Here is a 12,333-nt window from a genome sequence, read left to right as displayed (position 1 = left end):
AGATTAGTAAATATACTACAGAGTCCCAATATATAGAACAGAACAGACCAGACCAGGTTGGAAAAGACCTTTGAGATCATCAACTCCAACCTATCACCCAACACCATCTAATCAACTAAACCATAGCACCAAGTGCCTCATCCAGTCTCCTCTTAAACACCTCCAGTGATGGTGACTCCACCACCTCCCTGGGCAGCACATTCCAATGGGCAATCTCTCTTTCTGGGAAGCACTTCTTCCTAACATCCAGCCTAAACCTCCCCTGGCACAGCTTGAGACTGTGTCCTCTTGTTCTGACACAGGTTGCCTGGGAGAAGAGACCAACCCCCACCTGGCTACAACCTCCCTTCAGGGAGCTGTAGAAAGCAAGAAGGTCTCCCCTGAGTCTCCTCTTCTCCAGGCTAAGCAACCCCAGCTCCCTCAGCCTTTCCTCACATGGCTGTGTTCCAAACCCCTCCCCAGCTTTGTTGCCCTTCCAGCATCTCAACATCTTTCCTGAAGTGAGGGGCCCAGAACTGGACACAGGACTCAAGGTGTGGCCTAACCAGTGCTGAGTACAGGGCACAATGACCTCCCTGATCCTGCTGGCCACACTCTTCCTGATGCTGGCCAGGATACCACTGGCCCTCTTGGCCACCTGGGCACACTGCTGGCTCATGTTCAACCTACTATCAACCACAATCACTAGGTCCCTCTCTGCCTGGCCAATCTCCAGCCACTCCGACCCCAGCCTGTAGCACTGCATGGGGTTGTTGTGGCCAAAGTGCAGCACCTGGCACTTATATGTGCTAAATTTCATGCCACTGGACTCTGCCCATCTGTCCAGCAAGGTCCCTCTGCAGAGCTCTCCTACCCTCTAACAGACCAACTCCTGCCCCCAGCTTGGTGTCATCTGCAAACTTACTGATGATGGACTGAATGCCCTCATCCAGATCATCAATAAAGATATTGAAGAAGATGGGGCCCAGCACTGATCCCTGGGGGACACCACGAGTGCCCAGCTGCCAGCTGGATGTGGCACCATTCACCACCACTCTCTGGGCTCAGTCTCCAGGCAGTTCCTGACCCAGCTCAGAGTGCTGCTGTCCAAGCCAGGGGCTGACAGCTTGGCCAGGAGTTAGCCGTGGGGGATGGTGTCAAAGGCCTTGCTGAAGTCCAGGCAGACTACATCTACAGCCTCCTCCACATCCACCAGGCAGTCACCTGGGCATAGAAGGAGATCAGGTTGGTCAGTCAGGACCTGCCCTCCTAAATCCATGCTAGCTGGGCCTGATCCCTTGGCCATCCTGTAAGCGTTGTGTGATTGCACTCAAGATGACCTGTTCCATGATCTTGCCTGGCACTGCAATTCCCTGGCTTCTCCTTCCAGCCCTTCTTGTGAATGGGTATCATGTTGACAGCTTCCAGTCATTTGGGACCTCTCCAGTGAGCCAGGACTGGTGAAAAATGATGGAGAGTGGCTTGGGCAGCTCATCTGCCAGCTCTCTCAGCACCCTAGGATGGATCCCATCCGGTCCCATGGACTTGTGGGGATCCAAGTGGCTAAGAAGATCTCTAACCGCTTCCTCCTGGAACACAGGGATACTATATTGCTCCCTGCCTCCATCTGCCAGCTCTGCAGGCCAGCTGTCTGGAAGATAACCTATCCTGCTATTAAAAATTGAGGCAAAGAAGATGTTAAGCACCTCTGACTTTTCCTCATCTTCTGTTACTACGTTCCCCTCCATGTCCACCAAGGAGTGGAGGTTGTCCTTGCCTCTCCTCTGCTTTTAGTGTATTTGTAGAAGGATTTTTTTGTTGTCCTTCACAGCAGAGGCCAGGCTAAGCTCTAAATGGGCTTTTGCCTCTTTGGTTTTTTTCCTGCATGACCTAGCAACATCCTTAAACAATCACATGCTGTAACTGAACACAGATTCTTCTGCTTAGATTATCAAATTCAGAGCTCTGAAACATCAGAACTACAAATACATTGTGACAAATAGAAATCCCTGAAGAAAATTATCCTAAATGCCTACTATATTCAGAAGAAAGAAATACAGCTTCTGTCTTTTGAACATAACTAGCAGGGATGATCAAACCCATATTATCAACATCACAATATACCTACCAGGATTTAAGTTTTCAGAACTAAAAGCAGCTTAAACCTTTCAGGAACAGCTCTTTTATGCACTGCTCTCCAGACTACACTTAGTCTAAAGATGAATGTAAAACTGACTACGGCAGTTGCCCTTTCCTGATCTAAACTGACGTTCTCACCTTCCAAAACATTTCCTTACTACTCCAACATCTGAAATACATACAGATGACATATCCCCCCTTTAAGTTAAAGCTATTTCTGATCACTGCTCAAAACTTAAATGAATCTACTTTTTTAATAGAACCCACTGTCTTTCCAAATTATTCTCCCCACGCTGCTTACTGGTTTGAAACATTAAGACTTCTCTGCATCAATTCCAAACTCAATACTAAGTATTACAGACTAATGTAAGGCAAAAATTGCAGCCTCACTTTTTTAAATTAAGTACACTGTGTCAAAAAAAAACATGTGTCCAGAGAAGGGCAACAAAGCTGGGGAGGGGTCTGGAGCACAGCCCTGTGAGGAAAGGCTGAGGGAGCTGGGGTTGCTTAGCCTGGAGAAGAGAAGGCTCAGGGGAGACCTTCTTGCTGTCTCCAACTCCCTGAAGGGAGGTTGTAGCCAGGTGGGGGTTGGTCTCTTCTCCCAGGCAACCAGCACCAGAACAAGAGGACACAGTCTCAAGCTGTGCCAGGGGAGGTTTAGGCTGGATGTTAGGAGGAAGTGCTTCCCAGAAAGAGAGACTGGCCATTGGAATGTGCTGCCCAGGGAGGTGGTGGAGTCACCATCACTGGAGATTTTTAAGAGGGGACTGGATGAGGCACTTGATGCCATGGTTTAGTTAATTAGATGGTGTTGGATGATAGGTTGGAGTCAATGATCTCAGAGGTATTTTCCAACCTGGTTAATTCTATTCTATTAGGCCAATTTCACAATTTATTATGAATGCAAAAATTTATTAGAAAACAAGTAAATATTTCCAGTTTGTATGAAATCCTTTATTTTCTCTACTTTTTGAAACAATTCCCACAAATATGCTCTCATTCCTTGGCAAATAGTTGACATTTAAAGGCCTTACACTTTGTCCAATTATCAGAAGCGAATGACACAGGGAACACAAAAAAAAAAAGGTAAAAAAAAAAAATAATTAAGAGTTATCATAGTCAGGGTTGGAAGGGACCACAAGGATCATCTAGTTCCAACCCCCCTGCCAAGGGCAGGGACACCCCACACTAGATCAGGCTGGACAGAGTCTCATCCAGCCTGGGCTTAAACACCTCCAGGGACAGCACCCAAACCACCTCCCTGGACAATCCATTCCAGGACTTCACCACTCCCATGGTGAAGAACTTCCTCCTCACATCCAGCCTGAATCTCCCCACCTCCAGCTTCATTCCACTCCCCCTAGTCCTATCACTACCTGAGATCCTGAGAAGTCCCTCCCCAGCCTTCCTGTAGGCCCCCTTCAGATACTGGAAGGCGACAATTAGGTCACCTCGGAGCCTTCTCTTCTGCAGACTGAACAGCCCCAACTCCTTCAGTCTGCCCTCATAGGAGAGGTGCTCCAGCCCTCTGATCATCCTCATGGCCCTTCTCTGGACACCTTCCAGCACCTCCATATCCCTGTTGTAAGAGGGGCTCCAGAACTGGATGCAGTACTCCAGGTGGGGTCTCACCAGGGCTGAGTAGAGGGGGAGGATCACCTCCCTTGACCTGCTAGCCACACTTCTCTTGAGGCAGCCCAGGATCTGATTGGCTCTCTGGGCTGCAAGCACACATTGAGAGCTCATGTTGAGCTTCTTGTCCACCAGCACCCCCAAGTCTCTCTCCTCTGGGCTGCTTTCCAGCCTGTCACTGCCCAGGCTCTATTTGTGCCTGTGTATGGTATGTACAGCATGTGTTAAATATGACAACACAGCTAAAATACATTCCTGTGAAAAAGGTATTTTGATAGGTTAAAGTAATACCTCAATCATGTTACAACCCTGCATTGTTACTAGCAATAGTGCTTCCTACGTCATTCTCCGTTAAACCAGACGGTGATCAAAGTTGACAGCTTTTCTACTGATGATCTTAATATTCTCTTCTGAAAGCAATAAAATGCAATGCTGTTCCCTACATTTGCCACCTATTTTCTAATTGAGACAAGAAACACCAAAAAGCTGAGAATAGTAACCAGGCACTGCTGCGTGCACACCTGACTGCTTTCAGTAAAGGTAACTGCTCCTGGCTCTCTCCCAAAGTTTATTAGTCTACTCAGACATAGTAAGATAATAGGCATTTATCTTAACTAGTGTCATCTAGGAAACCTGGGATGTAAGCCAAGCTCTGAGAAACATGCCTAGAGTTATCATTTGAAGTGACCATTAGCTCTCTCTAATCTCAAGAGAAACCAGAAATAGGTAAACCATTTCCATTTAGATCCCGTCTGAAGATGAGGGAAAGACATGACACACAACAATGGCACGTTCAGAGGTAACTGAACTGTGGTCTGAAGATCATCTCACATATATTTAAAAACTACACATTTGTTACATCAACTATCTAGATTACTGGGACATTTATGCAAACAAAACAAAATCAGAGTGTACATCGTTTGGTTAAGAGTGCCACCAAAAAACCCCAAGACTATCTAGACAAAAAAACATGACTAGTTTTCACAGGCTGTTTCACATAAATGAAAGGACAAATTATAAAGTACTCATAGAACTGTCATTTCCAGCATTAGAATTTTTGATAGCGAAGGAGCAAAATTAATGCTTGTCCACAGCTGTCAGGTTACAATTCTATGTCACAGTGGCATTACACACAGAAGTAGTGCTAATAAAAGAGTACTATGAGTGGGATTTTTGCTGTTACACTCAGAAGATTCTTGATCTCCTTAGGCCTACAGTACAGGATTACTTCTCATTTACACCTAATGCTACTTACTTGACTATCAACTACTTTCTGATAAAAGCATGTCCAATCAGTTTTTTTCTGTATCCTTTAGAGCATGTTTAGAATAGAACAGCATAGAAATAACCAGGTTGGAAAAGACCTTTGAGATCATCAACTCCAACCTATCACCCAACACCATCTAATCAACTAAACCATAGCACCAAGTGCCTCATCCAGTCTCCTCTTAAACACCTCCAGTGATGGTGACTCCACCACCTCCCTGGGCAGCACATTCCAATGGGCAATCTCTCTTTCTATGAAGAACTTCTTCCTAACATCCAGCCTAAACTTCCCCTGGCACAGCTTGAGACTGTGTCCTCTTGTTCTGGTGCTGGTTGCCTGGGAGAAGAGACCAAGCCCCACCTGTCTACAACCTCCCTTCAGGGAGTTGGAGACAGCAAGAAGGTCTCCCCTGAGCCTCCTCTTCTCCAGGATAAGCAACCCCAGCTCCCTCAGCCTCTCCCCACAGGGCTGTGCTCCAGACCCCTCCCCAGCTTTGTTGCCCTTCTCTGGACACCTTCCAGCATCTCAACATCTTTCCTGAAGTGAGGGGCCCAGAACTGGACACAGGACTCAAGGGGTGGCCTAACCAGCTTAAAAAATAAATAAATTAGTGACTGTGTCAGGGATTCAAATAAACCAAAACCAACCTATGCAATAATTCCTGTGCAATAGTGAGGGAGTCCTGTATTAGCAATTCTTATTACATAGCACTAAAAAAGGGAAATCAAGCATTTTACTTCTACAGATTATACACACCATGCTTTTGGGTGCCTGGAAGTTTCTGGATCTGCACTGATAAACTTGCAGTCACATCTTCTTTCATCAAACAAACAAACAAAAAGCTCATGCAGTCAGTGGCCAGAGCTGTGGTCATCAAAACCTTGTTACAATCTCAAGACAGTGGCTTCATTGTTACTTTGACCTGCCAAGTCTCAAATGTCTGGGCAATCAAGTTTTGAACCATTTTGTTGCAACTCTGCTGAACAGTCTCCCGTAGAGTGACAGCATCACATTTTTCAATATGAATACAGAGAAGTATGACCAGGGTAGCAATATTGTATTACAAAGCTAAACCACTAGTCTCAGCACCCCGAACAAATAAATCTAAGGTGGCTACATGACTCATTATCCACCCACAAAAGCACCACCTCTTCACAAACCACAGTTAAACTTAGATCTAGCGTTCAGAACATTCCAGCCTAGCCCTGAAACAAGTCAAGAACAGGTAAAAATCATCTCAGACAGTTTTCTCTTAAGGAAATCCTTTTGAAATATCCTTGGACACTGCTGCTGTAACTATTAACTCCAACAAATAGGTTAATAAGCTGCATCACCATAAGGGGGTGAGACAGTACCTCAGCACACTTCAGGTAAGATTATGCAAATTTAAAGCATCAGAACAACAAAGTTTTCAAAACCTCTGACAGCTGCTTCTCTCCAATGACAGTACATCACAGGATTATTCCTGCAACATATGTAACAGCAAGACAAACTGTTGCAAAACCTCAGTAATTTTTTTTTCCTTGCAGAAGCAAATCAGGCATGAAAAAGTATTCTGTGCCAACACAAGAACAAAACTATAAAAACAGGCAAATTTCAGTATCAATCCTGAACTTCAGTAGGGGTTGTAGTAGTTTCTACCGAAACTACAAGTCTACCATGACTGCAATAATTGAGAAGACTGAAGAGACCAGGATACTAGTACATCTGTACTGGACTCAAGACTGGTTTAAGACCAGGTCTAAACTGGCTTAAGACCTCAGAACAACATCAACCAGTGACAGGGGATTCTCAATCAGAAGAAAGAGTTTGAAAGTCTGTTTCAAATGTCAGTTTTTCTGACATTAAGAAAAGTGTGAAAAAGTAATAAACAGACAAGGGCAAGTCTTCACTTTTTGTCAAATCTAACTTGCTTTTAACTGTTTCTGCTTAAAGGATGAAGTTGCATTCAGCCTTTTGGATTGTTTAGAAATATTAGTGACTAAATGAAACTAGACAGGAATTAAATTTAGCCCTCCATGAAAGTTCTAGATGATTTATTGGGTTTTATTCACACATACATGTGTGGTAAGCACTTGGAATCCAAAGGGGAGATTTAAGGCTCTTCTATTCACGTGTTTTGATCATTTACACTCTGTTGGGTTTTTGCAGAAGTGCATTTTAAAAAGCCACCAGTTTTTTAAAAAAAAACCCTCACAACAGTGTCAAACAGACACAGTTAAAATAGCCTGGATAATTAAGATTAATAAGTTGACCTGTTATGAAAACCCAGAACAGCATTTTCTTCATATATGTGCTGGTTTGAGCTTTACCCAGATTGTAACAGATGAGAGATTCCTCCCCTATCCCTTTCCTGGTGAGATAAAACAAAAAAAAAAAAAAAATCATATAGGGGAAAGGAGAGGTAAACTCATGAAAAATAGTCTGGAATCAGTTTGGAAGTAAAAGAGGTAAATTTTAAAACAAAATAACAGGGAGGGTTCACAAAGGCAAAGGATAAACAGGAAAATATACAAAACCAAGCCTGGATGGCCTTGCATTCCCTGGATGTAAGTGGATTCAGTTCCTTAGAAAGCTTGGATGTGGTTTGGAAAGTAGGACCCAAGCATGGGGTCAGTGCAGGGAGCAGCAGCAGCAGCAGATGATCTCTCTTGAGCAGTCGAAGCAGGGAAAGAGAGCAGTAAAAGATGTCTGCCCTTTTGATAGGCTTGCTGGACAGGAAGGGGGAGTGGAATAGACCACCTCTCACCCAGGGGACCCCTCCTCCTGGGAGGGGGAAAACCAAGTCTCTCTCTGCCCACTTGGATCAAGTTTCTTTTGTCCACCTGGGGGCTGGGTTCTTTCAGGCCCCATCAGGATGGGTGTAACCCAGCACAATGTATCAAATACTTTTACAAAACTAAAGGGTACAAGTATCACAAGTATCTCTTTTAATGTTTAAGAACAATATGTAAGCCAGGTGGGGGTTGGTCTCTTCTCCCAGGCAACCAGCACCAGAACAAGAGGACACAGTCTCAAGCTGCACCACGAGAGGTCTAGGCTGGATGTTAGGAAGTTCTTCCCAGAAAGAGAGATTGGCCGTTGGAATGTGCTGCCCAGGGAGGTGGTGGAGTCACCATCACTGGAGATGTTTAAGAAGAGACTGGATGAGGCACTTGGTGCCATGGTTTAGTTGATTAGATGGTGTTGGGTGATAGGTTGGACTTGATGATCTCGAAGGTCTTTTCCAACCTGGTTAGTACTATTCTACTCTGTCACAATTTACTTAGCCGATAGAATATTCTACAGGTCAAAATGCAATCATGGTTGCACTCACATTAAGAAAACACTTTCAGAATACCAGAATAAACTGACCAGATAACTCAAAACTTTTTTCCTGAGACAAAAACACTTGATCCAACATAGCAGCATGATGGCTTTCAAAGTTCTGCTTTCATGCTCAAGAATGTCATGGCAGCATTTTTTGTGAACAAAACAGATTTCTTACCTTCAACCCTTGATTCCAAATACTTATCCAACTCAGCATCTTTTTTCACTGCCTCATCTGAGACCTTAGGAGCATTTGAAAAACAAACTAGTACAATACTCATATTATCACGACTCCCCTATACAACAAAGAAAAAAGAAGAGTTAGAATCTTCAGTCTTACTGTTCATTTCTCTATTCTAGTTACAGATTTACATGCTTCAAGTACAGTGCTATGGATATACCTGGGAAGAAAGAAACCTTGCAATAAAACAGGGTTTTGATTAAGATCCTTATAGTTCCCCATTTAAACTACTTGGTAAAATTAATTTCACTCATTCTATCATACATTCTCAATCTTAAAATTTCAAGTATTTAATGGACTGACTTAAGAGTCAGCTGTATAAAAATTTTATCTAGAAAGCAGGTCAGAAATTAGACAGACATTTAATGTTACCTTAAGCTCAAGTAAAAAACCAAGCCTCATGTTGTAAAAGAAAATGCATCTTACCCAAGACTACTAGAACAGCTAGCTCCAGCTACTAATCTGTTTCAGCTTGATAGCATTCACACAAGACATTACATTACAAGTCTGTTTATCAGAATCTACCTGTGTCACACAGGGCACTTTGAAGAAAGCAGTACAAAAGATTAATTCAATTAGTATGGCCAAGACTACCTTAGATTACCACGTGTGCTCAGCAATGTCAGCCATCAGCTTTCTCAGATACTAGTTTTAAGGCTAGTTCTCTACTACTAAGCTCTGATACAACTTTCCTGCTTATGTTTAATTTTCAAAACAATTCACAGCCAAATTTAAAAATACAGTGTCCAAGTCTCTTACAAGCAGATCCACCAGAATCATAAGCTCCGGGTTTGAAATCAAGATCTCAGCCTTTGCCAGGGGTGAAATTTTTTGTGCCACCAGTCACTGCACACTATTCCTGCATAAACCTAACCTGCTGAATATAGTTCTTGTCACCTATCACAACTCTCCTCCTGAGGAAATTAAGTAAGAAATTGACAATATAATAAATTCCTTCCAAAGTACTCAGGAGTTACTCTACATTCCCTTTCACACCAAGCATATGGGGACACCTGTCTTCTACAGCAGTTCATAACGTGGTACAATTCACATCCTGAAGACAGAGGACAGCATTCTAATATTGTTACAAACTGCAGGAATCCAGGATCTGATTTTTGTTTTATAAAGAGGTTCAATTTTACTGAAAGCATACTCAGGTAACCATCCTTTAACAAGGCTGGCTCAAGTGCTGGTCAGAAAAGCCACAGTATTTAAACCAATCATAGAATATATGGTGTAAGCTGTAACAGAAACCTATTTCTGGAAGAAAAAACCAAACCAAACCAATTACCCTTTAGAATTCTGAATTTTAGTATTTCCCTTAAAACTGCATATTTGGCCTAAAGAATGAACTGTTTGGACTAATAGGAGTTGCTATTCCCAGGGCATGCTGGAAATAGTGTACCTACAAAACATCCGTAGATTGTTCTGTAGTTGTTCTGAACAAAGTCTAAATTTGACAAGTGCTTCTCCATCTAAGCCACAATGAGCTAGCTGTCTGTCAGATGACAGACCTTGAAGAGATGCTTGTGCAAACACTGCTTTTATGCCCAAGTTGAATCAACAGAAAATACTAACCAAAATACCTTACCTTGCACAGAATTTATTGATTCCAAAAATTTGGAAGTTTAGAGCTGGAAGTATATGGAAATGCTATCTAAGAAAATAATAATAAACTTTTATTTTTGCAATTGCTGACACCTTTCCAGGCACAAAGGATGAAGCTTCCATTGCTGAAAAGCACATGTACAGTCAGATGGGGACAGAAGTTTGAGGGAAAGAAGAGGGAGAAGAGAAGGAAGAAGCCAGGAACTGCTATTAACACTGTATCCATCTTAATAGAACATCATTTTAGAATAGCTGCTTGTGGAAAACAGTTACATACCTTATGTAAACAAGTGTCCACTACCCAATTGCATACTTTTTCCAGGTCATCTGAAACTTCAAGTCTAGACTTAACAAATTCACAGAGCTCTTCATTGCTCATTACATCCCAGATTCCATCACAAGCCAAGATAATAAACTCATCTTCTTCTGCCCTTAAAATTTCACAAACCTCAGGCTCTGGAGAAACAAGCTGTTCTGTAGGGCCTTTACCATCAACACATTTGTAGTCATAGTCCCCCAGAGCTCGAGAAACTGCCAATGAACCATTAACACGCTGAATCATTACACTGCCTCCTGCATTCTGGATTCGCTCTTTCTCCCTTGGGTTGCAAGGCTTGTGATCCTGTGTTGAAAAACAGACTTGTCCATTCCTATAGAGAACAGCACGTGAATCACCACAATTGATAAAGTATACATGCTCAGGTGAAATCATAACTCCCACTGCTGTTGAGCCACTTCTGTCCATTCCGTTTCTGAGGTCTGAGAAATTGCGCATATACTCATCAATTTTCAAAAAGCCAGTTCTGATTCCACTCTTGACATTTTCCACTGAAGGTTCAAGAGCAGATCCAGGTTTTTCTGTCGCCCTAAAGTCTTCATTGTTAGTGATGTGTTCTAACAAGTGCGTGGAGCAATAATTTGCAACACGAGATCCTGCGTGGCCATCGTAGACAGCAAAAAAGGACCAGTCCTCTAAGCCGTGGGGAATACCTACAACAGCCGTGTGAGCATCTTCCATTTCCACTCTCCATCCCTGCATACTGCTGAGGCCGTAACGCAAGCCGTTCCCTGAACCATGAGCATTATGCTTTTCAGTTTTTGGTTTATCCAAAAATGCACCCATGTTTATGTGATAGTGAACCTGAAAAACAGAGAAGAAAAGTCTTATTTATGAAATCACTACTCCATAGAGACTGTTATCCCTTTCCTATCTTTCCTCTTTATAAAGCAAATGATAAAGCATGCGTGTGTGAAGAAGTCAACTGTAACAGCATGAAACAATAACTAACATGAATTCGCCGGCTCCCCCCCTTTTCTTTGGTGAGCTGTTATGCCTTTAAAAAGCTACTTCAGCAAAATTCAAGGCTCTCCATATGAGGGCAGAAACTAATTCACACTGGAAAAATAACTACTGCGTCACTTCTCTTTACACTTCAGTTGTGGCATGAAGAAAAACTACTACTTCACAAATACGAACGGTCACACTAGCTTTCCACATGCTGTGCCACTTCTGAATTCTTATAGAGCATGGGAAAAATGACAATAGGGGAATGCAGCTCATCTGCCAAAGGAAGCAAGGAGGCAAACCCCACTTTAGTTCAAGAAAACTTTTCACTCAATAAATTATACTTAGTCCTTTGTACAACAACATCCATTTTTTACCGTTACCAAAGACATTTATAAACTTACACGTGATTTTAAGTTCAAAGCTACAATGACCTTGATTTTAAAACACATCCAGTTACAAGAGGTATCTTCTAAAGGAAGAAAATACTCCCACAGAAAATTAGAAGATTCTTCAATATTTCAAGACCTACTTTCAAAACAAGAAAGAACAACCTCCAATGAGCAAGCTTAAGTAATTAATGTTGGAGATTTAGAGGACTTCAGCTCCTCTTCGTATTCAGTTTGCCTGGCAGGGGGGCTTCTGTGAGAAACTGCCAGAAGCTCTCCTCGTGTCTGATAGAGACAAAGACAGATGCCTGCAAGTCAAACCCACCACTGGCCAAGGCAAAGCCTGTCAGAAACAGTGGTTGCACCTCTGTGATAACATCTCAGACTATTGTGTACAACAGCAATTGCAGCTGGAGAGAGGAGCAAAAACATCTGAGGGTAATTCTGCAGACCCCAAGGTCAGTGAAGAAGGTGCATCAGGCAC

General features: G+C 42.8%; 1 protein-coding gene across 5 annotated transcripts in view; it reads right to left on the bottom strand.

Moving 5' to 3' along the window:
* The window catches only part of PPM1B (protein phosphatase, Mg2+/Mn2+ dependent 1B), a 75,696-nt gene that overhangs the window by 21,635 nt on the left and 41,728 nt on the right, over positions 1-12,333 (bottom strand). For all 5 annotated transcript variants that reach the window (XM_068158861.1, XM_068158860.1, XM_068158863.1 and 2 more), the window contains 2 exons: positions 10,453-11,316; positions 8,505-8,622 (listed from right to left, as the gene is read on the bottom strand). In XM_068158861.1, the coding sequence (XP_068014962.1) occupies positions 8,505-8,622; positions 10,453-11,298 (964 nt within the window). In that variant the 5' untranslated portion in view covers positions 11,299-11,316. The remainder of the gene's footprint in view (positions 1-8,504; positions 8,623-10,452; positions 11,317-12,333) is intronic.

The sequence above is a fragment of the Melanerpes formicivorus genome, unplaced genomic scaffold (assembly GCF_026170545.1).
Source record: "Melanerpes formicivorus ecotype bairdi unplaced genomic scaffold, bMelFor1.0.p_v2 SCAF_43, whole genome shotgun sequence".
Classification (NCBI taxonomy): domain Eukaryota; kingdom Metazoa; phylum Chordata; class Aves; order Piciformes; family Picidae; genus Melanerpes; species Melanerpes formicivorus.
Note: the sequence above shows the minus strand (reverse complement) of the source record. Positions and strands in the feature narration are given on the sequence as shown.